The sequence below is a fragment of the Nelusetta ayraudi genome, unplaced genomic scaffold (genome assembly GCF_046127955.1).
Source record: "Nelusetta ayraudi isolate G7.1 ecotype Tasmania unplaced genomic scaffold, CSIRO-AGI_Nayr_v1 ptg000094l, whole genome shotgun sequence".
Taxonomy (NCBI): domain Eukaryota; kingdom Metazoa; phylum Chordata; class Actinopteri; order Tetraodontiformes; family Monacanthidae; genus Nelusetta; species Nelusetta ayraudi.
In genome coordinates, this window is record NW_027466144.1 from 2,725,664 (window position 1) to 2,752,989 (window position 27,326).

General features: G+C 48.9%; 1 protein-coding gene across 1 annotated transcript; it reads left to right on the top strand.

Moving 5' to 3' along the window:
- Nucleotides 1-20: 20 nt before the first annotated feature.
- lmbr1 (limb development membrane protein 1) lies at nt 21-27,326 on the top strand. The gene is made up of 17 exons (XM_076047471.1): nt 21-160; nt 2,199-2,271; nt 2,990-3,029; nt 3,602-3,741; nt 4,149-4,252; nt 11,494-11,620; nt 12,371-12,439; nt 12,523-12,587; nt 12,782-12,854; nt 16,310-16,399; nt 17,547-17,623; nt 18,092-18,169; nt 21,982-22,055; nt 22,498-22,588; nt 23,136-23,202; nt 25,261-25,422; nt 25,867-27,326. Exons 1-17 carry the CDS (start codon nt 98-100, stop codon nt 25,950-25,952), a joined length of 1,479 nt encoding a protein of 492 aa, XP_075903586.1. The 5' UTR covers nt 21-97; the 3' UTR covers nt 25,953-27,326.

A 27,326-nucleotide genomic window follows, 5' to 3' on the forward strand; every position in this document is an offset into this window, starting at 1 on the left:
TTAATGTAAACAGTCTCTCTGGCGGTTCCTATCGGCAATCGTAAGAAGTAGCATGTCGCGAGTCTGTAGTCTCTCTCTCCGTGTTGCAATATGAAGAATGGAAGAAGACGATGTCACTATCAGGGAGCAGAATTTCCACAGCCAAGTTCGAGAGTACATCGTAAGTACCGGATGGAGTCGTTCGCCGAGGCTAGCGGGCTAACAACGTCCTCTACCGCTTAGTAACGTCAGCGGCGGCTAATGCTAGCTCCATCTGTCAGCTTGAGGCGTCACTGCTTCCGACACTAAAAAAAAAAACCCACACTATTGGAGTTAATGCGTAAAGACAAAAGGCTCTAAACAGCGTTTTCATATCCTCATGAGATATTCGCACAGCTTTTGAATATTAGTAAAATTGCAAACGTGTGCGAATTAAAGTTAGCCTCTGTTAACACTAGCACGCATTAATAAAAAAATATTACACCACTATAAATTCACAGCCGATATAAAATGAGATTTTCATTAATTTTTAAACGACTTACGAAACTAAACTTTATATTGGCGAATAGTGCAGCATAATGTTTGTCCGGAAAGATAGGTGAAGTGTAATAATACTTCAATTACTACAGTCGGTGCCGTAAGAGGAGCAGTTATTTTCATGTGGTTTCATTTTGTTCCGTTATGATGTCCAGTCGAACAAAACGGAAAAGAGGATGATGTTTGGTCACTTTTCTTAATGTCCAATGCTTACATATGAAACATTATGCACTGGTTACTACTGATGACTAAAGGGTGTGTTGTTTCTCAGACCTAAATTGTGGGAATGCATGCTCTCCATGGTAGATACCTGACTGTGAATTATCTGTAGATCATCTTGGAATGTGGAGAATACACAATGTTACGCTGAGCTTGTGTCAACTGAGCATGAGTCACTCTTAAAGCATTTTTCACGACCCCCTGAGCCAGGCTCTCACATCGCTGTCAACCTTTGACACGTTATTCTTTTCATCCAGGATTTTACTGTGTTATCTGACAAGCCAGTATGAAACAAAGATTATCTGTACGAGATTGCCATTTAAATGTTTTAAACATCGCTTGTCACATGTGGGACAACATGGAATAACATAACTTTTATGGCCAGCATCCTGTGTGCCAAGAATGTGTTGTTATATTTTGCCTAACTGATTGCTGGATTTGATATGAATTGAATCACCGAGCTATTTTTGCAGGTGGTGCTGCCAGTAGCGTCGCTGTAGTTGTAACATCAAACATGAGGAAACAGAAAAACTTTGTATTTTAAAAAGGTCAATCGATTTTGATTGGCCTGCATCTTGCAGACCACTGTCCGTTTTCCAAACGGCTGCTCAGTGTGGTTTGGGCCAGTTTATCAGTGCTCTGCCCTGTTTTTCCCCACACCGTAGACGCAGCATCGGAGCTTTGGAATTTGTTTTTATATCCATCCGTGTCAGTTTGAAATCTGCCTGACTGCTGTCTGGCTTGCTGGCTGGCTGAGTCCCCTCATAATCCCAGCTTGGCCATGATGAGTTTTGCAATGTCGATAGGGTGCAAAGTGCTGAAGAGGGGGCTTCTAACATTAGTTACGTCCCGGTCACTTTCACAGCAGCGGCTGGGAGCAGGAGGTGGTGCAAAATGTGATCCGTCTGTCACAACCAAGTTGTTTTCAAGGCCGAGGTTATCTGATACATTCCACGCATCGCTGCGGTACTTTTGCATGTCACACTGGCCCAGTAATTAATGTCAGTTAGTGACAAAGCAATGTGCCGCTGCCAATGTTTGTTCTTTATATTCTGAGAAGAAAAAACATCTTACAATGAAAACCGCACAATTAGATGAATCATTTATGAATATTACCAATGTTGTGTAGTAGCATGTTATGTATCGTTATGTTGTTGCTTATTCTCTCTTTGCACCTGTTTTTAATCTGATTCTGCATAAAAAAAAAAAATGTCTTTATAACATTGTTGAGAAGTTATTAAAAATCAATAGATTAATTTTCTCATGACACATTCAGATCAAGAGTTACTGGTTAAATGCTTATTTAAATGCTGCATGTTGTTGTTCCAAATAAATGCTTTTGCTGCAGTTCACTGTATCTACTTTAGTATCATGTAAGATAATAACAATAGCACTAAAATGAAGTATTATTAATATACAGTCACGGTGGAGCCTTGGCTAAACATTTTATGTTGCCATTTCAGATTTGCTTTCTCCTGTTTGCTGTCCTCTACATCGTGTCCTATTTCATCATAACCAGATACAAGAGAAAAAGTGGTAAGTGTGTCTGTAAAACATCAGCCCTCTCACGGAGTCTAACTCAATTTGACGCATTGGCTGCCCCTCGGCGGCTTGAAATGTGGCCACCCCGGATCCATTTTCCGCAGCAAATGTCAGCGTGTCCATATGGTTGCGCTGTTTGCTGACGGACACAACCCTGCATTGTCTTTAGAAAGAGAAATTGTGAGCGAGAGAAGGCGTGAGGTTAGTTTTAGGAGACCACACCCATGCATGTAATCTTCCTCAGACAGCGCAGTGTTAACTGTATCCACCCCAAACTGCCTCTAGATCTGTGACTCCTTGAATACAAATGCAGACCCTGTCAAAAACAACTTCCTGTTATTAATACTCACACTCACATCTCGATCAAAAGGGTGTGTTTTTTTTCTCCTAAAGCATCTATGACACAGCAAATCAAGTTCCAGCAGCACACACAGTAAAAATATGGCCCAGATCTAAAGCAGCTCTGTAAAAAAGAAAAAGATCAGGTAGACGTTATGAACTTTATCCCATTTTCCCAGGACAAATTTAGTCTGTCCAGGCCACCAAGGCTTCCCTTGTCTCATTTTGCAAGTAGACCACATCGCACCAGAAATACCTTCCTGGCTTTTTATTGTAGAAATCTGGGCTGCTCCTCTTCTTCCAGCCTGACAGTTTTAAGAACAGTATTATAATATAATGTCAACACTTTGAATCATGTTGTTTTTCTTTCCAGACGACCATGAAGATGAAGATGCTATTGTCAATCGAATATCGTGAGTACAACTGATTTATTAAAATAAAAAGTGCCACTGAATGCCATACGTGTCCTCATATCCTGCCGACCACTAACAAATACGCTGAAAATATCTCATTTGCACCTTCGCTCCTTTGACTCATAAACGCACAGTCGGAATGTTGCAGAACGTCTTTCATTCGTTACACCTACGAAGTAGTGTCACTGTTCGTGATGATTCAGGTCACGTGCATTTGGTTGGCACGTGTGCACGATGTGGGTCAGTCTGCAGAAAGGCGCGGCACCACTAACAATGTCACGCATCTCCGTTAATGAGTGATGTGGGGACTTGGCGCCGCCTCACTGAGGACCACTGAGCAGATGGTTGGTCTCCAGGGTCCAATCTGGGGACTGACGACCTTTGACCTATGCAAACCCCAGCAAGCCTTTTGTCTGCTGTCAGGGCGAGGGTCAATTAAGTGTCAGGAATAAATGGGTGGCGAGGTTGATAGTTGGTGTACCTAAAAAATGTTCTATATAAAAACAAACAAATATGATTAAAGTCTTTTTTTCTTTCAAAATAACGGACGTACTGGTGTTTTTCTGTTTCAGATTGTACTTGTGCACCTTCACCCTGGCGGTGTCGGGCGGCGCCGTCTTCCTGCTGCCGTTCTCAATCATCAGCAATGAGATCCTCCTCTCTTTCCCCAAGAACTATTACATTCAGTGGCTCAACGGCTCCCTCATCCACGGTCAGTACACCTCACACCTGGCGTGCACTTTTGTTTTAGCACAAATATTCAACCACATTCTTCTCGTAATACATATTGTTCACATGCATCTGATATGCTTAAATTTTGACTTTTCTACACTTATGGCCAAAGTCAAATGAATGACTCAAGACATTTCACAGGTCGTCAAGACCATACCAGCAATCAGCTGTTGAGGCTGTGAGTTGCTAAATTCGCCACCAGGTGGCATCAGAGTCCATCACTTGCAAAAAGGCACTTGGCAATGCCTAAGCACATTGAGGTCTGGTGTGAAATCACACAGATCCTTTAAAAACAAAAAGTAAACTTACAAAAAAAAAAAAGTTTTTAGATTTATGTTTTTTCTAAACCACCACGTGCACAAACCTCTCTGTGGGTTCTTCCTGCAGGTCTGTGGAACCTGGTGTCACTGTTCTCCAACCTGTGTCTGTTTGTCCTGATGCCCTTTGCATATTTCTTCTTGGAGTCCGAGGGCTTTGCAGGATCCAAAAAGGTGAAGTGTCTCATGTTGTCCTAAATGAAAAAGAGCCATGTTTAAAAAAATGCATACGTACAGAATGTCTTTCTATTGTTTTATGTACACGAGGCAAATAAATAGCACCAATAACTGAAGAGTCAAAGGGGGAAAAAAAATACTCGAGCTAAGAAAGTAAACTAAGTAGTAAGCAAAATTAGCTCCTTTTTTCGTTTTCCATTATTTTCCGGATGCAATCGTGCAGTCTGCTGTCCTAGCCAAGGGGCTTCCGAGCAGCCTGGCCTGCAGCAGCAGCAGCAGCAGCAGCAGCAGCAGCAGCAGCAGCCGCAGCAGCAGCAGCAGGTGCCGAGTCCTTGCCCTCTCCCTGACTCACGCCACCGACTGTAACTGCCGCCGCGGAAAGCTCATTAACCATGAAAGTCTGAATCTGGACTTCGCCCAGCGCCACATCCTGACAAACCCTTCCAATAAGGCCATAGGCTGCAAACGCCTCAACACCGCCGCATCGGCCCCACTGATTTAGAGGCTGATTCCTTGTCACCCCCTCCCAGCGCCCCCCACTGGAATAAAACTTCAAAAGGGCAGGCTAATAATCGAGTTGTAAGGCTCAGCGAACTTCCTTGTTTAATTGATTACACCCCCCCCCCCCACCTCCCTCCCTCGCACAAAAAAGGGGGGAAAAAAAAGGTCTGGGGGCTCGTGTTCCAAAAAGTCCATAAAGTTGCAGAAACATGACAGCACAATAGAGCCTCGCAAAACATGGAGGCAAAGATTTACTCTTAATACGCCTCTATCCTGTGTCACAGTTTGAAACCTCTCTGGTTTATGTCTGCGCTGGCAAAAGCACATAAAAATGTAACCCGTACTGTAGTCGAGGAGCGATTATTTTCCGCCTCTCAGCCTCACTGATCTCTTACGGTCTGTCTCTGTGACTGGAGGGAAACCTCGTCCTGTCGTAAGCCAGACGAGGGCCTCACTCACCTTCCCGCTATTTCTTTCATTTTTTTTTTCTTTACTGTTCCTTTTTTATTTCTACAAGACTGTTCGTCGCTACTGATCCTCCATAAACTTTTTCCTAGCTGGGAGCGCTGTTCAATGTTGGGCTGCACTCCTGGCTCTGCAGCGTGAGGGTTTATTTTTTTATTTATTTTTTTTATGAAAAACGGGGTCAGGGTGACACTTTAGTGCCACCTTAACTAACTAAAAAAAAAAAAAAAACTCTGCCCGCAGGTTTAGTTATAGAGCCGAGAAGATTAATGGAAAACACATATCCGAGTTTTTTATAATGCGGTATTATCCCCGCTCTCCAATAACGGCTTTTGGAGCGCACAATGTCGTAAGGTTTTATGGGACATTTTAACCTCCTAGGCTAATGTTGTGGCACGGCGAGGTCCCGACTGCGGAAATGAAGCGAATGATGAATTTCACTGCTAACGCTGGGCGTCAGCCTTTTCATGTGGCCGTGTTTACTTTTCACGATGTACTTAAAGACGCCACCAGAATAAAGATGGAGATGTGGATTCCCCCCCCACCCCCCAACCCCTCCGTCCCCTCCTTCTCTTTTTCCTTAATGTTCCGCGTTCAGCCTCTTCAGAGGCTCTGTCACCCGGGTGATTAATAGTTTCGCAAATTGTCCAAATTGTGGATGAACCAGCGCGACTTCGGGGTCCCCGATGTCAGATGTTATGATCGGGCTTTATTTGCTGCTGTAAAATGTCTCGCACTTTACTGCAGGTCTCAAATCTTTTGCATTGAAGCTGCGTCACGGAGAACCCGCGAAAAACTCAAAGGTCGTTTTGCAGTTCAGGGTTGTTTTTTTTTTTTCCTCTTCTGAATTTGCTTCTGTAGCCGCGCTCTACATCCACGTGCAGCATTTTCATTCTGAGGTGGAATTTCTCTTATGGTCTTGAAAAAATGTGGGAGAAACGGATGTTTTCACTGCGACAGTTGTCTCCTAACGGCCAGCAGATGGCATGAGGACTTGAGACGTCCCTGTCAGCCTTATTGAGATGATCAGCACGTCCTGACAAAGACTGTGAAGACATCAGCGGCAGCCTTTTGTTCAGACTTTTATTCACATATAATTGGCTGAATGGGCACATGTGACATGTGTGGAGTCTGACGCTATATTCATACAAAAGAAACAGAGTTTGATGAAGGTATAAAAACTGGCGACGGTCACAACGTCCTGATGTATTTAGAGCAGCGTAGAATCTCTCTAAAGTCTCTCTGTCCCATTTATCGGCCCATAGTTCCGAGTTTTTGTCGCAAGGTTTCGCACAATCCCGCCGCTTTTCGCGCGGCCGAGCGTCCGTCCGCCGGTTTGGGAGGGGAGGGGGGTGGGGGGGAAGCATGCAGCGCGGGTGAATAGTCTTTTGGTCTCGGGCCCTCGCCATTGAAATGTGTTTGATCCTGAAACGAGTTGGAACGGGTCTGACCCCCCGAGTGACCCAGCAAAGGGCCAACAGGTTTCATCTGGTAGTTAAAGAAACTCCTCATCAATCTCATCCTAAGCCCCGACCCGCCAATGATGAGAAGTGTGTTTATTGTGGAGGGGAAGGAGGGAGACGAGGGGAGGGGAGGAGAAAACGTCTCGCCGGGCAAAAAAAAAAAGAAAAAAAAAAAACCCGCGTGGTGTTACTAAGATACTCGTCTTTGTTGGATCTCCACAATGGGCGCCTGGATATTTATTTCAAATCTCCTGCACATGCAGACATTTTTCCCAGGCCTTCTTTCGGCCCCGGCCAGCCGGAGAATATAAAGTGGTGTTTACATACCTTCCTTTAAGGTCACCAATGTCTCCCTAAAGCTGCCTGTTACAATGTTGGTTGCCGCGGCAACATATTAGCTCGAGCTGGGAATTTTAAAAAGAACAAGCGAGTTGCTCAGGATTTTTCTACCCCCCCCAGCCCCCCCTCCCCCCTCCCACCACCTCCTCCCCCTCCACCTCCCCCTCCTCTCGTGACTCAGTTTTTTTTTTCTAACCCCCCCCCCCCTGCTTTTCTAAACTAAGTGACAAGTTTCTGAAGCCAGATTGTTTAAGCAGTTATCGCTGATTTATATCCTGCGGGAAATGTCGCCGGCCGGCGGTATGGCGCTAAGCCGGGCTCAGAGTGTTGGAGCTAATCAGCGAGGTGGAGACGCAGCGGCCGTATATTATTTTCCCAAATGGCGAAGCTGCGACCGCTTTGTGACTCGGCTCGCAACGCTGGCGAGGAAACGCGACTTTTGCAGCAGTTTGCATTCCAAAAACACGAACGCTCGACTTTCACAAGCCCCCCCCGCCCCCATCCCCCGATAGCCCCCCACACGCCCCCACTCCTGTCGTCGGCTCCAACGATACGATGTGATGCTGATCATTTTCCATGCTCCTCGCGTCTTTGGTGCTTTATTAAGAAGTCTTATTAAAAGTCTTTAGAAGTTGAATTTTTTTTTCCGTTTTTTTTTTTTTTTTTTTTTTTTTTACAGGGGAGGGTCCAGCTCCTCTGCTTTCTGTCTCTGACACGGTCACTGCGCTGTGGCCTCGCTGGCTGAAGGATATACTAATAAGGTCCCAAGGCATCTGGCATGTCTTTAGCAATGAAGGGACCCTGCCTACCCCCACTCCCCCTCTCTCCCACTTAGCACACTCTTTGGCCTTGTTCCGCGCCTCCCGCCACCGAGCCGAAGGATGATCTGCGGGATGATCTCTGCCACATCCCGCCGACCTGCCGGCGATTGATGGTGGCACGTATAGGAAGCTCCCGCACCACCTATTTCTCCGACCCTGCCCTCCTGCCCCCAACGCACCCAAACCCCTCCCCCTTTTTTGTCCCCTGTCTTTCTCTCTCTGTTCGACGCAGCCTTTCCAAAGATCACCTCGCACTCTCTCTCGTTCTGTCTCTAGCTGCGTTTCCATTGCAGTTTTTTGCGACATAAAAGCGACATTTCTGAAATTTCGACCAAGTGCAATTGCAATTTGGAAGCGTTTCCATTTGAATAGTGTGAAGCGCCACCTTGAGGAGGATGGATGTACAAAACATCTTCTAATTTCTTGTATAAATCTGCATTTCAATGTCAAGAATGGCTGTTATATTTTTCTCTTTGATTATTTGTAAAAAATCTCCGTCCAAACATTTTCACTGGTTAGTGAACTGGTCACGTGACCCCGTACGTCACGTCCGCTGACGTGTAAATGCGAAAAACATAACTCGATATCGATACGTCTGCAAAACCACCTCATGAGAGCGCCAAAACCTTCTAGCCATATTCGAGAGGTTTTCGAAGTTTCGGCGTTTCCATGAGCAGTTTTTTATTGTGATATTTAGGTTTTGCGTAACTCTAGGGGTGATGGAAACGCAGCTACTGTTTCTCTCGCTCTCTGCTGTCGCGCGGTGACATTTTAAATTCTCAGGGGCGAGCTTGTCGCGAGGCACAGCGGCGCTGCGGTTCGCGGAACGGGCAACAGAGAGAGAGAGAGAGAGAGAGAGAGAGAGAGAAAAAAGAAAAGAGGAAGCCTGTGAACTGGTTCCAGGCCCTCTGCGGCTTCGGGTAATTGGTGGACTTGGAGGTTGATTTGCCCTGCTGCTCGTCCGTGTTTGTTTGCCTCTGCTCACCAAGCGGCCGGCGCTTCCCATCGGCCGGGGCCGCCACGCAGAACGCTTGGTTTCTTGGAAGTGCCCCCCTGCGCCCCCTCCTCCCCTCTCACCCCCACCACCCACCCCACCCCACCTCGGCCTCGGCTCTGCCTCGCCAGCAGCTCGGGCTGCAGTTTAACCAGCCCCTCGCTCAGTGTCGGCGTGAGGATCAGGGGATGCTGAATATTTCAGAGCTGCTATATATAGAGGCAGTTACACATTTAGAATGGCAAGAATAGAAACTTTCAGCGGGGCCGCTGTGGATGCCAGGGCCGTCGTCTTGTCTTTCTTTTTTCCCCTCCTCCCCCCTTCCTTCCTTCATTCCTTCCTTTACCGGGTGACAGTTAAATCCTTGATCAACACACACACACACACACACACACACACACACACACACACACACACACACACACACATCATGAAGGTTTTGACGCGTGCGTTGCTGCGAGCCTTTCCCAGCCTTGATGACGAGGAATAAAAGGAGTTGGTTTTGCCCTTAGAAGACGACAGAGACTAACTTTCTGCAGCGTGATGTCATGCCGTCCTCTTCCTGCTCTTCCTCCTCCAGCAGTTGCAGCAGCAGCAGCAGCAGCCAGATAATGTCTGCCGAGGGCCCGAGCGCTCCTCCAGCGAGGCGGCATAGTACGGCAGGCGACAAGCGTTGCCTTTGCCCTAAATGATCTGAATGGCTAATGATTTGCGCCTCATGAATGATTGAGCGGCCCGTCCGGAGGGAATATACCTACAGCGCGGCCTTGTTAAGGTGGAACAGGGCGTGCACCCGCCGCCGCCGCGCACTCGCCCCGACGCACTCGCCCCGACGCACCCTTTAACGGAGGTGAGCGCATGTGGGACGTGCGGCGAGTCCCTGAAAGCATTCCTCGCTCACCTCTCCCACCTCCAGGGAAGCGGGGATGCGCTCAGACGTTGACTTCTCTTCCTCCGCCGCAGTCTCTTTCTCTCTCTCCGTCCTTCCCTCCCTGCCCACCCCCCCTTCTTGCCAATGTCTTTTTTTTTTCTAACGGCAAAATGCACGATTACATCACTGATCCACTAAACTCCATAAGACTCCATTTAAACGTCAGCGTCAGCTCGCTGCAGTGTCCACTGCGGCCACACTGGGGCACTCCAGACCCTGCCCGCTCTTATGTCTTCACCCCCTCCCACCCCTTTTTTTTTTTTCTTTTTTAATGCTAGAAAATTCTTACTTCCTGAGACTTTTCCAGAACAGCAGCGCTATAAGAGGATGAATGTGAAACTTAATTCCGTCATCGCTGGAAAAAAAATCAAATCAAATCAAATTTTATTTGAATCGCACCGTTCATCCATAAATTGCAACCCAAGGTGCTTGACCAAAATTAAAAGTAAAATAAAAATAAAGATTCAAATAAAATAAAGATTGCTGCAGCCAATTTAAACCCACCCCAAAAACAGGTTATCACCCCCCCCCCCCCTCCCTCCACCCTCGCCCACTGCAGACACAGTCAGTAATAAAAAATAATGGCACAGCACTGAGGAACCATAAGAGGAAAAAGTCTGCAGAAAATATGAAATATGCAGAAAATATGAAAGCTTTCAAGCCAGTTATGTATATTCCAGCTTCTATATGGGAGGAAATGGCCAGTGCGAGAGGAACATCATTAGCTCTACTGGGGCCATTTTTGCAGAGAAAACAGGGAACCATTACCATCCCAGCGAGGGCGTGATTAACGGAGGGCTTTCAAAGGGAGACCCCCATCACATACCTGTTGGCAAATGCTGACCAGCCAACCGCAACCGCGCCGTGGCGTTAGCTGCTTAACAAATTGCTCATGTGTACCCAATTTAGCCCAGAGTGGCCCTTGTTACGCCGCGCCCGCTGGCCGAGCTGACATGTGCGCGAGAGCGAGCGCCGATCCATCTTGCTGGCTCTTGAAGCGGCTGGTGGTGGGGAGGAGAGGGGGGGGGTGGAGGAGGAGGGGAGGGAGGGGGGCGGTGGTGGAGAGAAAGGAAACTGTGTGAACAGGTAGAGGCGGGGGAGACGGAGGGGAGGGGGGTGGGGACTTTATTAACCACTCAGCGGTTTGTGACCCGGAAAACCCAAATTACCCCAAAACCCTCTTGTCTGCGTGGCCCGGGACACGACCGCGGCGCTGAGAGGCAGCCGCTAATCGGCTCCAGATGAGAGGCCTGCTCTTGATCGCAGACAGTAGCTGCTGCTGCTGCTGCTGCTCTCACAGCAACCCACCCACCTCCACCCCCCACACACGCTCTTTAAGGTTCACCCCTGCCACCGCCATCAGCCCACAGTATTTTATAGCCCACAGTATGGATGTCTTTGAAAGGGAGTTTCTGCACAGCGGAGCAAGAAAAATATCCACCCGTGAAACACCGACGACGTCTTGATTTCAAAACTGCCACGTCCATAGCCTCCCTTCAGATAAAACATTTATCACCACTTATTATTTAACAATGTTTTCTTTGCAACATAATTTCATATATATCGCTCATGTATTTGATGCCTTCAATATGTGTATACAGTGTAGAAAGGAGTAAAGATAACGCAAAACCATTGCATGAAAAGATGTGGTCGTAGTCGTCATGATACCCGAGTCCAACCGTCCTCTGCGGCTCACTGCTGCTACTGTGCCTTTTCTCCACCAGGGCATCAGGGCTCGAATCCTGGAGACCTTCGTGATGCTCTTTCTGCTGGCTCTGCTGATCCTGGGCATTGTGTGGGTGGCCTCGGCGCTCATCGACAACGACGCGGCCAGCATGGAGTCACTCTACGGTACTTCTTTCTCGGCGTTCGCTTTCATTTATGGCCGCGCAGCTCCTGCATTTTCATTAAATTGTCGGACAGTAACTGGCAAGGCGGTCGATGGGGCAATCGATTGCTGCGAAGCCAAGTGATGTGAGCCAAATGCAAAGTTTTTTTTTCTGTGTGTGTAGGGGGGGGTACCTCACTATTCATTGCCTATAAACTCTGTCAGCCACCAAAAACACCCTTTGTGTGTGTGTGTGTGTGTGTGTGTGTGTGTGTGTGTGTGTGTATGTGTGTGTGTGCGTGCGCGTGCACGCTCTTTCTGCACAGACTCATGCTTAAGCTCATAATTTACTCCAGACTTTGATTATTTCCCTCAAGTCTCCTCTTCTCCCTCGACTCTCCCCGTGTGCTTTTGAACGCTTCCCCTCCTGTCGACTGTCAACAAGAATAAATGATTATAGTCAATTACATCACACCCTTGCCTGCTTCTGCAGGTTAGAGAGGGAATTGTGAGCAGCAGCGTGTTCCTTCTGCAGTCTACAGCACACTTGCATGCGGTTCTGCTTTTTTATTTGATTCCTATTAACGTGTGTGTGTATGCATATACACTAGCAGTGAAAAGTTTGGACCCACCCTATGAATTTAATGTCTTTTCTTTCATTCTCATGACTGTTGCCAGTGCAGTTTCTCATATACATAACTGACTTTTTAGCTTTGTCGCGTTGCCTTTCTTATCAGTCCCCTCGCTGAATGAAAATGCTCTTCTCTCTGTAGATCTTTGGGAGTTCTACCTGCCGTACCTCTACTCCTGCATCTCCCTCATGGGAGGCCTGCTCTTACTCAGTAAGCCGCTCGACAAACGCTGTCACCTGCCGACGATCTGTCAAAGCATCACACTAATCTCGTTGTCTCTGTCATGTCTGCAGTGTGCACTCCCGTGGGCTTGTCCAGGATGTTTACCGTCATGGGTCAGTTACTCGTGAAGCCAGCTGTAAGTGATTTTTTTTTTTTTTTTTGGGCCGGTCGGATTTTTAAGCGCAAATAACGACGGGCCGCTCGCGCTCACGACAGGGGGACCACAAATACGTCGCCGGCTGATCCCGCCGTCTGCCGTTTCTTCAGCCCCACTCTGGGCCTAATTATAACCCATTTCGTCTCCTCCTCCCCCTGCTCCCTCTCCCTCAGATCCTGGAGGACCTGGATGAGCAGATTTACTGCATCCATTTGCAGGAGGAAGCCCTTCAGAGGAGATTAAACGGTATGTCTGCGCGAGATGTGTCGGCACATTATAGCGCCGGGGAGGGCTTGACTGCCCTGTTGGGCGGGATGGAGCGCGCCACACTGGAATCAATTAGCATTGAAAATTCAGCTAGACACACACACACACACACACACACACACACACACGCACAGACTGAAGAGGGGGCGGGGGGGTCCACACCACCTGGTCCGTCCCTGCTGCCGTCTTCTCTCAGAACTACATCCTAAAGGGCAGCGCAGACACCACTGCAAGGACAATCATTCATGTTTAGGAAGTTTTTAAAGGATCCGAGAAATGAAACGGCCGCCTCGGGTAATAGAGTTGGAAACCAGCTCCCTGTTGGCCGCGCTCACAGTCATTAAAGCCGCCGAGCAGCGGCGAGAAAGGAAAGTTGAGAGGGTTTATTTTCCTTTAGCCTGCATTTCCTTTTCAAGTTCCCCTAACCCTCCACACGCACGCACACACACACCCACCCACCCACCTCGCACCTCCAAGGTTCCCCCATTCGCCGCCGCGCACGCTCTCAAAAAGCAGGAAGCAGTTCGGCCAAATTCCAGAAAACCCGACTTTAACGCCAACTCAAGCACGCAACCCAAGTGTACAGATGCGAGTCAATGACGAGGGCGAGCGTCCTTTCAAACCAGGGTGGTAAAGGGAGATGGCCTCCGCCGATAGTGGATGTTTTCAAATGCCACAGCGGCCGCGGCCAAAGACTGCCACCAATGCGTACGGTCCCTTCGGGCTCCTTCCACGCCGGCCTGCTTTGAAGTCACTGATAGAATAATTGTAATCTGTTCCTTATCAGCTCCTTGAGTGTTTGATCTTTACAAGGGGGCTGCATGACCAAAAGAAAAAAATAAAGCGGGGTGGGGAAGGAAGCGGGGTGACAGCATTTCCGGCGTAAAAAAAAACACGCGCAATCACGGCTGCATGGAAACCGAATCACGGCGAGGTAAAACTTAACGCAAAAGTTGTCGTTGGCTGCACAAGTTGCTGGTTCTTAGCGGCGCAGCAGTCGTGCAGCCTGCAGGTTCAGGGCCAGTTCACGGGAAACACTCCACACGCAGGCAGGCCCACGTTGTTGTCTCCTCGCTTGGCCTGCGTCCGCGCTGCCTTCGGCTCATCGAACAGACTCGACCCGTGTTGGCGGACGAGGACGGTTCAGGGGCCGCGTCGACGTGCCCACCGGCGTTTATTTACACATCTGGCCCTTTGTTCTCCTGCCTTTACATGTGAATGGCCCGACGGTAATGACACTGCGAATGGTTTAAATGTTGCAGATCGGAGGGGAGGTTGCGGGGGTTGCGCGTTCTGTTGCACAACTGCACATGTTCACGTTTGCCTCAGTCTGCTGCTCCATGTAGGAACTCGGGGAAAAAAAAATGCATAGCATAGAAAAACAGACTTTAAATCCAGATGCTTATTTTCTCAGGGTTATTTTAGGACTTCTTCTAATTTTATTTAATTTCAATTCAGTTCAGTGTACTTTATTAATCCCAGAAGGGCAATTTACTTAACAATCACCTGTCCAACAACAAGACAAGCCAAAGCAAGACGACGATGCAGGATAAGACAAAAAATATGCAACAGTTAACATCCACAGTCAGGCCTGGTCACCTCAGCGACAGCACAGCACAGCAGGGCCGGGTGCAAATAAAAATCAGTCATCACAGTTCATTTAGCAGCCGTATGGCAGACGGGATAAAGGAATTTGCATAGCGGCTTGTACGGTGATTTCAACGTGCAGCCGTTCCCTGAACTTCCCAAGCCGCTGTGCAGACACGGAGAGCTGGAGTTCGCGCGCAGAGCCGTCCACCCGACCCGACGCGAGAGCGACGGCGGAGCAACAGCCGTCCGTCCAGATGCTCTGCGGCGCGGCGACCTTGACTCGCGCCTCCCGTCGTCCCAGCGTGGCGCTCGGCTTTGGGGTGACGTCACCGCAACTGAAGGTTGGCGAGGATACATCGAATTAGTCCGAGGCCTTCCTGGCTGCCAGAAGCCTCAGTCAGCATCTCTGCCTCGCTGTAACTCAGCCCTGGCTTTTCTTTTTTTCCCTTCTTCTTCACTCGACACTGCCAGCAGCGGGAGGAGGAGGAGGAGGAGGAGGAAGAGGAGGAAGAGGATATATTTAACTTCAGTTTGGGGTGATGTCATCCAGGAGACTTCAAATCTCAGCATTTCCCGCCGCAGCCTTTTTTGCAAAGTTTGGTCTGAGGTGCAGTTTTCATTTGATCGAGTGAGTTGTCGGCGCTGGGTGACGCGCTAGTGCGATTGATGAGCTCGCTCGCCTGCCTGCGAGGTGAGCAGATCAGCTCCCCTCAGGCAGAACCTTCCGCAAGGGGGCAGCGAGCTTCCCAACTGTCGCCGACACTTCCTGTTTTGTTGTGTCTGAATTTGCTCACATGGGTTGAAACAGTCCCCAGGACTGTTCACTCTAGACAGGGTGTGTCATAATAACAGAGCAAAAGAAGCAGGCGAGGAGGGGGGGGGGCGGGGTTTGATCAAAGTGATTGGTCCTTCGGCGGGAGGACAAAGATGAAAGATGGTATTTTTTATTGCACGCTAGTCGCTGTGTAACACGGAACTAATTGGTCTTGATCTGCCAGTCACCCCGGGGGAGGCAAACGGATACTCTTCCACTTTGGCTGGCGAGAGGCCTTCGCACGAGTGTGCGGCGGCTTGGAAGGAGAAAAAAAAAAACGAAAAAAAAAAAAAAAACGGACGGATGGGGCCATGAAACGAGCCGGCCCTGCGGTTCCCCCCCTGCAAGAATCCCCCTTCGCTCCCAGTGCCGTCTCCCGCAACACTGGAACCAGTCGCGGCACGCCGCGCGGCAGACAGCTTCTGACACAGGAGATTATTTTGACTTGTTTGAGATCACGTTGCGTATGCGCTAAGTAAGGATTACCCATTTTGACGGGCGCGCTTAATAAAGCCGGCTTAGGTGCCAGACTCTGGGGTTGGAGGACGGGGGGCCGCAATCGGCGGCCGACGTCGCCTTAATTAAGACTTCGGCTCCCATCGCTTCCGATTTGATGCGTATGGCGTGGGAGAAACGTCGGCTTTCTGACTGAGTGAAGAGTTTAAGTGGCTTGTCAGATACAGTATGCGTATCGGCTGTCATGAGAAGGAAAGAAAAACTTGCGCCTCGGGCCGTGTTTTCTTTTTTGTTGAAACATTAGAGCTGAAAGTTGAGAATTCATATTAAGGTGAATTAACAGTGTGCTCACTGAACTTCATTCTTTTCACGCCTCAGTTTGCAGCTGGACTGTGTTTTGCAACGTTTAGATTTCAATCTGCATGGCGGTTTGCAACTGTTGCTTTGACCAATCCAAAAACAAAGAAAGAAAATTGAAAGGTTTAAATGTCAACATCTCGGCCATTTTTGTGGGGAATGTGTGGATTTCTCCGGTTGCTCCGTTAATCTCCTCACCGTTTGTCCCCCCTTGCAGGATCGTCCTCGTACGCCTTCACCCGAGGAAGCTTTTCCCATCAGCTCAACAAAGAACTGGACAACATTAGAAATCAGAAGAACAAACTGGGTGAGTGTCTCCTCTCTGCGCCGCGACCTCCAGGATCCGCCATTGAAGGATGTGCCAATAGCATCGATCCGCGCGTATTGATTACGGGCCGCTGTCTTCCTAATTTGGATTTGAACCAGAAGGGCCTGATAATTTCCCATCCATTCTAGGACATTATAAATGAGGTCTGAGCCTTTTGGGTTGAGGGAGCAGCACAAAGGCACTTAGGATATTAGACAAGATGCAAACTTTAGATTGTAGCCAGCCTTTTAGTGATGTCATTAATTCAGAGGGATGGTGCATATAAAGTGCACTTGGCAAACTTCTCGCGCCGGCTTGGAGGAGGAGTGGGCAAGGGAGGGATGGAGGGAGGGAGGGGTAAGGAGCGCTTAACAAGGTTGGAAATGGAGAAAGAAAGTCAATATGGCGCGGGGGAAAGGGCGGCCGGGTGGCACCGCGGGGGGGACAGACGACGACGACGACGACGACGATGTGCGGACGACGACGGTCGGTCCTCGAGCTGTCAGCGGCGTCGCCCAACGTGTGCGACGACGTGGTGAAAGCAAGCGGGAGACTAAAGGATGCGAGCGAGCGAGCGAGCGAGCGAGTGCGATTGATGGGCCGGATCTTTGAATAAATTCTGCTGGAGTGAGAGAGCGAAGGTGCGCCCAGTCCGAAGGTGAGGCTGTGTGCTGATCACTGTTGAGAGGTGAGGGCTCGGTGTGGGGGGGGGGGGGGGGGGTCCTGGTTCCTGACTCATGGGGGCAAACCCTGTTGCAGTGTCGGGATTTAAAGGACCAGTGTGTCAAATATTTAAGGGAGCCCACCTGACAGTGACCTCCAGCCTCCTTTCATAAAAAGCATATTCAGTTATTTTCCACGTTTTTCTTTGCTGCATAATTACATATATATCTTGCTCATGTTTTTGATGTCTTCAGTATCTATCTACAATGTATAAAGTTGTAACGACAAAGAAAAGAATTGCATTAGATAGTGTGTCCAAACTTTACCAAATGACTTTTATTGTACTGCGAGTCTACGCTTTTATTGATGTACTTATGGGCTGCATGTTAAGCTTTTACCAATAGCAAAATCATAAATCAAGCCGTATTTTACACCCTGGTCCTTGAAGCCGAGTTGAATCCACACGCTCTCATTTTGCTGCCAGAGAGAAGAAAGAAAGCGTCGGGCTGGGAGAAGAACCTGCTGTACCCCATGGTGATGCTGATCCTGCTGACGGGCACGGTGAGTGTTGTGATGCGTCCTCGCACTCAACGAGCCAGTCGTCCTCACACTTTCTCAAAAAACAAAACAAAAAAACTGGAGACTAACTTTTGCTTAATGGCTGTTTTAAGACAGCGGCGAATAACCACCGGCAACAGCAGCGATTCTCCGCAGATTACAGTGCGGCGACGCCATCGACGCCCCTCCGATACCGCCGGGTGGCGGCGCAAAGGGGCCATGTGAGCGGCGCGGCACGTGTAAAAGCCAACACACCCGCCGCATTGTTCAGGCTTCTGAGAAGCTTAATGTCGGAGCAGTTTACAATCACAAGACGGTCATTACGCGTTACCGTACGCGCAGATCAGCCGGGGCGGCCGCAGAAATTTAATTACGCCGCAACACCGGATACTTTGGGGATTTCGATCAATCTTTTTATTACAGCCATACCATGTGTAAACAAATCTTTTTCTTCCCCCCTTCTGTCTGCAGACAATCTCGGTTCTTATGGTGGCATTGAATATCCTCTACCTTTTAGTGGATGAGACTGCCATGCCCAAGGGATCCACAGTAAGCCTGCCGTCTTATTCCAATGGAACACACACACGCACACACACACACGCGCACACACACACACACACACACACACACACACACACACACACACACACACACACAGGCACAAGCGCGCACAGAGAATGTAAACTGCTGAAGAGCCGGCGTATCAGACCTGCCGTGTTCCTGGCAGAGACATAAATCAAATTCCGGATATGCTTCAGATGCATGTTGAAAGAGAAGGCTTGACCAGATTCTAATCACTGGGCCCCCGAGGGCCCTCTTTTCTTTCTTTTTTTTTTTTGTATTTTGCCTCTGCTTCTTTTTTGTCTTGGAGCCTCATTGAAAGTCATTTCACAGCGGCGCGCACATTCAAGCGGCTCGCTACGTGTCACGAGTCGGCAGTATGTAAATAAGCTGCTTTTCACGCTCGCTCCCTCCCTGCCTGTGGAGAGAGAGAGAGAGAGAGAGAGAGAGAGAGAGAGAGAGAGAGAGAGAGAGAGAGAGAGACACGGGGCCAGGTGAAGGGCCCCTCGCTCGCTCATTGCGTGTGTGTGTGTGTGTGTGTGTGTGTGTGTGTGAGATTCTCATCTCCGCCTGACGTGCAATGTGCTTTTCGAGCGCCCGCTTATCATCGCTCATCTGGGCGGGCAGCGGCGGCGGCGGGGGCCGACGCGCATCTGCGGCCGTGTTCCTGTGCAACATTGTGTATCCTGTTACTCTCTTGTTTCATCTCCCGACATCGAGAGGGCGACTGAATGACAAAAAATGGCAAAATCAATAAAAAAAACAAACAAACAAACAAAAAAGCCTTGTTGACCCTTGACAATTATTTAAATCAATCAATCAATACTTTATATAGCGCTTTTCATGCATTATCAATGTAACTCAAAAGTGCTTCACAGTAAAATAAAAACAATCAGAACCATCCTGGAGACACGTCAGGCAATCAGAAGGAGATGAGACACAGCAGCATGCACGACGTGGTGACGTCACGCTGGGAATAAACTCTTCTGGTGGTTTTCTGGCCTTTATCATTTTTCTTAAACGACTAAGAGACCATAACTGAAAAATCTACAAAAATCTACCACAGCAAGATTTGCTACGAATCGCGTTTCCGCCCTGTCAGCTGTTTTAAAGGCGTTTATTTTTGTATTGCGGTCTATGGGAAAAATCATAGGGGGGAATCAACACTGATTTCATATGCTGAACTGTGCCTGCCACCTGCCGCATGTCCTCAGACTCTCTGCTGCTCCTGCAGAGACTCTGGGAGACTGTGGGAAAGTCAAATGAGGCCCCTCGGACGCACCGACTCTCGTAGGGGCCAGAGCACAATGGAAGTGGCAGTGGTCAATGTTTGACTTCCCTTCAAGGCGGCTGCTCGTAGTAGCTCCCCGGACACACACACACGCACACGCGCACACACACACACACACACACACACACACACACAATCTACCGACAACGTGTCTCTATTGTGCGTCTGAATGAAACTGGAGAGTCTCGGGTCAGTTCACTGTCTTCACTGTACAACGTTTCTCATTGGTCTTTTCATTTTGATGAAATTCACATGCACGCACTCACGCGCACTCACGCACACTCACGCACGAGCCCGAGTTGCCTTCGCAGGACTCGACAGATGCGGCAGAATGACGACAAGGTGAAAGCCGGGAGAGGGGGATGAGAGGAGGGAGGTGAATGGAGCAGGTTGGATGGAGAGAGTGAAGGAGGAGGAGAAGTAAAGGTGCCCGTGTCAGAATGTAAGAAACTTTTACAGCTTGATAAATATATTCGGTGAGGAGGAGCAATAAAAAGGCGTTAATGCCGCTTCAAGTCTCCTCGCGCTGGCCGTGACGAACTGGCGTGAGCGCGAAGACACATCTCAAAATGTTCCGTTTGTTCCTGGCCGAAGCAGCAGGTCAAAAGGTCAGCTACCGACACTGACCGTGTGCGATGAATCTGGCTCGTCCTCTTCCTTCTCGGCCTCTTGCTGTCACATGAATGTTCGTTTTTTTTAATTTATTTTTTTTACTCTTATATATTTTCTTTACTGCCGCTGGCTCCGGGCCGACATGGCCTCGTTCAGGTTCCCCTTCTCGCCGCCTCGTACTCGTCCTCCCTCTGGCTCGCCGCAGCCTCCCTTCATTTCACCCCGTTTATCGGCGCCATTACGATTAATGGGCTTTTAAAAGAAACTTCGGACACTCGGCCGCGGTGACATTTTACGACGGCCAAAGTCAAAGACAAACTCGGGATTCCAGCCCAGTTTGTCGATGGCGAACCCCAGCAAGCGACACCCTTGCTATATATATATATATATATATATATATATAGCTCCATTGATGACACAATAGCTCAAAAGCTGCAATTTTGTTGTTACTACTTGTAGTGCGATAAAGGCTATTCTATTCTATTCTATTCTAATCGAAGAGGTAGGAAGGAAGAAAGCCAAAGTACTTTTTATTACACGGTAATTATACACAAATAGATTTATAGGTCGTATATTAAACTTTTGCCAGTAAATCAAGTTAATCTTACCAACCTTACCAATAAATCTTATCAAATCAATTTTCCATCATAGCCCTTCAAGACAAGTGAAGGAGAACAACAATTTGGACAACAACAACAATTTGTTTCACCTGTTACGGCCGCTTCTGTCCTCCTGCTTGTGAGACAGAGGTGGTATTAACTCTTGGAAGGGTTAAGCGTCAGTGTCTCTACAGTATATTCAGCGCAAATGAAGCTGCCAATCAGCGCGCCATTACACGGAGAAGCAGCCGAGGATCAAATGGCCGTGAAAATGGGAGCCAGATGTGCGGGGCGAGCGAGCGGCAGGCCGTCCACCGCGGCTCGGGACCGCGCCGGCCCCGCCAGGCGTTAATCTTACGATTAAACGGGTCTGCTGGAGGAAGCGGTGACAGGCGACGTGCTGAAAAATGTGACACAAAAGTGTCCAAAAAAAACAAGAATCGAGAAAAAGTTTAAAAAAAAAGAAAAAAAAAAAAAATGGCCACAAAACAAAGGAGGACAAATTGACCAGAGAGAGAAAACGGAAATTGTGAGTGAGTGAGGGGGTCTTCTGAGTTCAAAGGTCAACCTCTCGTCCATCTGCCAGACTTTGTGTTGAATTCAGTTGCCATTGTCACACATACACTACGTTTCAGTGTGTGTGTGTGTGTGTGTGTGTGTGTGTGTGTGCGTAGAGTGAGCAGGCCACAGAGCGTCTCTCGCCAAATCCTTTGTGCGCTGCGACGCTGATCTCTCTGGACAAAAGCTCATATTTATCATTTGACAACGCAATTTTTTATTTTTTGTTGTGTTTTTTTGGCTCCAGTTTCAAAAAGCCTGGAGGTGGGGCTGTGTGTGTGTGTGTGTGTGTGTGTGTGTGTGTGTGTGTGTGTGTGTGTGTGTGTGTGTGTGTGTGTCTGTGCTACTATGTTTGCCAAAGTATTTGTTTTGTTGTTTTTTTATGTTTTTGTCGTCGCGCTTTCAGCCTTTGCACTCTTTTTTTTTCTCCCCCGCTTCTTTTTTCTTACCGTAAGCAACGTGCCCGTTTTGTTTGAACACCTGTTCACATATTGTGCGATCGACAGTGATTTGAAAAGAGGCCCCTTTCATCTCGCTCCATTCATTACTCAGCCAATTTGACGCCGCCGCCGCCTTTCTGAAGTGGGGAAATTCTCCGGCACGCCATGTACTCACTCGCTCACTCACTCACTCACTCGCTCACCCACTCACCTACTCTTGTAGGGATTTCTGTAATTGTGCGTGTGCGTTTCTTTTTCGCGGATAACCCATCATCCCCCCCCCCCCTCCGTGTCTTCCAGGAGCGAGGCATTGGGAACGCCTCTCTGTCCACCTTCGGCGTGGCTCAGGCGGCGCTGGAGATCATCCTCATGTTGTATCCTTCCACTGACTGACCGTCCACCTCCCTCACCTGCAGCCGCGGCCAAGAGCAACAATCTCCAGCCAGCTTTGTTTAATCAGGACATAGTTGAGCAGGGAACCTTCCGGGATACCCGCGTCTATGTTTGGCAACTTTTTTTTATTTTTGTTATCGCATGTGAGAAGTTGCAGAATAGGAATGCTGAACGGTCCAGTGTGGAAAATGCGGCTTGATTTGATGATTTGTGTATTGGTAAAAGCTTAACATGCCCCCCCCCCCATTAGATACATAAATAAAAGTGTATACTTGCAGTACAAGAAAAGAAAAGTAATTTGGTATTCTTACCCTGAGAACTGTCAAAAGTTTGGACACACTATTGCCATTGCCATTTCCCACTGAAGGCACCAAAACTTATTTGATGGGTGGTGATGTTGTTCCTTGACTGATGCTCCTCCAGCTACCTGATGGTGTCCTCCGTCCTCGGCTTTTACAGCCTGCGCATCTTTGAGGCGCTCACGCCCAGGAAGGACGACACGACCATGACGACGGTAAGACGCAAGTGAGGATCGGGGGTCGGCGGGGGGTGGGGGGGTCTGAACCCCCCCCCCCCCCGGCCCTCTGCCGCTCACTAGTGTTTCCTCCTTGTGGCTCCGTCCAGTATTTGTTTGTGTAGTTGCTGCAACAGCGGCGTGAGCCCCCTTTTCTAGCCTACATCACAGGGAGAGCAGCAGCAGGGGGGAGGGTGGCGGGGGGGTGAGGCGGATGCGGGTGAAGGATGTGCGCTCTTGTCTCTCCCGCCGTGGCACCTCTTCACTTGGTAATGAGTTTGGGGAGTGGCGGGGGCCTTGTTAAGCAGCCATGACGCCTCCAGTGAAAAAAAAGGGCCTGAAAGGACGACGGGGGCCGAGAGGGCTGTAATGAGCAACTTCAGGCCTACTAGGCGAACAATGCGTGGAACCAATTTAACAAGGAGTGGTGGCGGCGGTGGCGCACATGCGTGGTGGCCGGGGGCGGGGGGGTGCTTCTTCTCAGCATTTCCTTCCTTCTTTTTTTTTTTGAGACGTTTGTAATTTTTTTTTGCCTCCTTGTGCGCAGATCATCGGCTGCTGCGTGTCCATCCTGGTCCTCAGCTCTGCCCTTCCAGTCATGTCCAGAACCCTCGGTGAGTGCGCCAAGGTTTCCCGCCGACGACTCATTGCCCCGGTTTTTGCCCCGGTGAAACACAGCCGAGCACACAGGCGGTAATTTCAAGCGGGTGAAACCTGCCGCGGCTTGTCGCCTCGGATGGAAGACGTCAACACAAATTTCTTCCCAAAAGAGTCTACGAAACACCGCAAACACGGCGCACCGCAGACAGTAAACAGATGCACAATCACCAAAACAGGCATCCGAATGAAACATTAATTAGTCGCCTTAAACCTCAGTTTTTGTAACGATTACGCAAGCGACCAAGACCTGAGCCGACCCAGCGGGATCGTCTCTCTTCGCAGACGATGAGGAAGACCGCTTTCGGAATCTCGGCCGCCGAAATTCCCCTGCGCCCGCCCGCCGCCGTCGAATCGTCCCGTAGTTTCCCATGGTGACGGCGCCGAGCGGCGCGGGGGGCGAAAAAATGACAGGAGTCAGCGGCCACACAATGGCGCTAATAAACATGCAAAGTGCAGAGCACAGCTGTTCAAATAGCGCCGCTATGTGTGTGTATTGGGAGCGAGCGCTGAGGAGTTCGACCAAGTGGTGCGGGAGACGGAGTGAGAGAGAGAGAGAGAGGGAGAGAGGGAGAGAGGGAGGAAAAACTGGGCCGGGGTGAGCATACAGTGACTCACTGGGAGCTTTAGAAAAATTTCAACAGGTTCTGCTTTGTGACTGTGAATAGATTAAAAGGAATAAATGCGTGAGACGCGAGTGAAAGAGGAAAAGGCCTCCCGCTCGGCGGGAGACGGCGAGCGGCGGCGAGTGGAGCGCCATGACGTTAGACGGTTAAAAAACAAAACAAACAAAAAAAAAAAAGAAAAAACGGAGCGTAGTACTTTTTACATTATAAAAGGAGACCGTTTTTTTTTTTTTGCTTCACGTTCTCCTGCCAATCAATGCGGCCGCTCACAATAGCCCCCATTGTGCCGCGATACGTCTCTTCCCCTCAGCTCGCCGTCGTGGAGCGCGGAGGGCGTCGTCGCACCACGGCGGTGACGTAGAACTCGCACTCGCCGTTCGCATCGCACCGGGATGAGAAAAAAAATAAAAAAATAAAATTCCAATGCAGACAATTACCCCCCCCCCCCCCCACCCCGAAAAGCTTCTTCTCCATCATCTTCGTCTCTCTTCCCGGAGTCGTCGCGAGGCAATTTTGTTAAAGCCGCGTGGTTGCCTGCAAACTGCCGAGCGCGGCTGTAAATACGTCTCTCCAGACACTGAATCAATTGGCCCCACTCTAATAGAGGACAGGGGCCGTGAAGATGTTCCGAGGGGGAGGATACAGACGATGTGTTTCCACTCGGCCGTGCATTTAAAAAAAAGAAGAAGAAGAAGAAGAAGAAGGAGAAGGAGAAGTTGCGTGCAGATGGCTGAAGGGGATCCATTACACTGCATCTGCATCTGCGCTGATGCTGGATATTTCCCTGTAATGTGCATGTGATGCCCATGATGCACGAGTATATGTATATACAGTATATATCCAGACATCAAATATATGAGCAAGATATGCGTAATTATATTATATAATTATTAAGAAAAACATGTTAAACAACTCTAAATATGCTTTTTATGAAAGGAGGCTATTTTGAAGAATTTAAAGATAAAAGGTGTTTGGGTTATTTTACACTTTTGTTTCCTACATAATTTGAATGTGTGTTCATGCGTAGTTTTGATGCCTTCAGTGAGAAACTGCACTGGCAATAGTCATGAGAATGTAAGAAAAGACATTCAATTCACTGAGTGACTCCAAACTTTTGACTGCTAGTGTTTATATATTCACATACAGGCAGGTTGCCTCACAACAAACGCAGTCGAGGATGAAGGTATAAAAAAAAAAAAAAAAGCAGATGGAAAACTACGTTCTGGCGTCTGTTTTAGTCGCCTAGCAACTGCTGCCAAGATGTTCAGCATCTGCGCGCTGCAGGAAAAAAAAAGAGATGAGAAATCGAAGTGGTGGCCTCTTCAGGCTTCATAGGAAACAAATCACGTCGTGTTCCGCTCGGTCAGTTCTTCTTCTCTCCCTCCGCAGGCATCACCAGGTTCGATCTCCTGGGCGACTTTGGGAGGTTCAACTGGCTGGGAAACTTCTACATCGTCCTTTCCTACAACATGCTGTTTGCAGTGGTGACCACGCTCTGCCTGGTGCGAAAGTTCACCTCGGCCGTGCGGGAGGAGCTGCTCAAGGCCTTGGGTGAGCCGCCAACCCTTTTCACTTCCTGGTTTCTGACCGCCCGCCCGCCCGCCCGCCCAGATCACACGAGCACGTCGCTGGCATGATAGCAGCTGCGTTTCCATGACAGTTTTTCGCAAAATAAAAGGGACATTTCTAAAATTTCGACAAAATGCAATTGCCAATTCAATTGCCAGTGTTTTATTGCGATATTTAGGTTTCGCGCAACTCTAGGGGTCATGGAAACGCAGCTAGCGGTCACACACACTCTGCCAGACTGACACTCCCGGAGGCCCCGGGGCGACAGGCCTCAAGAGTTGTTTCACACGCAGGGTGGTGGGAGGCGGGTGAGGAGAAATGTCAGACGGGAGGGAGGCAGCGGGGACGGACGGATCAATACTTCCGTCTAAAGGAAAGTCTGAGCCGTTTTAATGAGATTTCTCTGCCTTATCTCCCCGTGCCCAGGTCTGGATAAATTGCAACTGTCAAACAGCCCCACGGACCCTGAGTCTGGGAAGCTCTCGGCCAACGGGCATCAGAAAACTCTGTGATGGGGTGAGGGGGCGCAAAAAAAAAAGGGACGATCAGATCAGCACGCACACACACGCACACACACACACACACACACACGCACACACACACACACGCACACACACGCACACACACGCACACACACACACACGCATTGCCAAAGGGAGTTTTTGACAGGACCGGGCTGACTGCTGAGAAAAAAGTGGAAGGAAGGTAAATGAAGCCGCGGCGGCTGAGTGTCAGGCGGCCGCCGCAAAATGGAGCCCGAGAGCAATTTAAGCTTTGTGACATTCCATCCTCGGCGTCTCGGGCCGGGAGAGCTGGGCCGGAGCCAGGGACGAGCGAGAGAGAGAGAGAGAGAGAGCGGAATGGACTGGCATCACTGCAGTGACCTTGACGTTGACCTCGATGGCGACTGCAACTTTTTAAAAGCAGCCTCGTCTCTTATTGCTTTGGCTGGAGCCTCCGAACCACCACCACCTCCACCACCTCCATCACCTCCACCACTTCCTCTTTCAGTGGCTCAGCCTCCGTCTTCCGCTCTGACTAAAGGCAAAAGCTCCTTTTCATCGTCCCAGGTTTTGATTTTTTTTCTACCTTGAGCGATAATCTGCGTTTGCTGGTCTTCAATCAATCAATATGATTTAAACTGACAGTCCCCATGGAGTGCTATTTGAAATTTTTTGGGGGGGCGGGGGAGGGGTCGGGAGGGGAGTGGTGGGGCCTCAGGTTAATGATTTAACAGTAACAGTTAAAGAAACAAAGATAAATGACTGCCGCAACGTGGAAGCGCACTGAGTGAGCATTTTGTCTCGATTTTTGTCATTGTTTTTTTTCTCTTCCACTTCTTGGCTTTAACTCAAGTGCGCTTTAACTTTATCGATGATGTCATTGGTTTCCGTGAAGTAGAGGATTTTTTTTTTTCTTCTTGATGCCCCCCCCCCGTCCACATACACACCCAGACAGACAGATTTGAGCTACAAATTGTCGAGGCAGTGGATGCTGTCGCTCTCTTCTTCCGGCTCTGACAAATTTGGAGCCATTTTTGTGCTTCCGTCACCTGAAATTTTATGAAATTTGAAAATTTGCACGGCGCGGAACAGCTCGCGCCCCGATACCCCTGCCTCAGTTTTTTTTTTTGGTTGTTTTTTTTTTTAAATTGTTGCATTTTACGTGTACATATGGTTTGTGTACATACATGACATGTACATACGATCTATGTTTTCTATCTCTTTGTATGTAAATACTGGGCTGAGGCCCCTCAAAGTTTGGATTTTTCTTCCGCTTTGTTCTACCTACTTCATTTTTGTTTGTTTTTTTCGACATATATAAGGCACCTAAATCTAATGCAAATCTGTTACAGCCATCACATATGGAATTGCATGAGTGGGGGG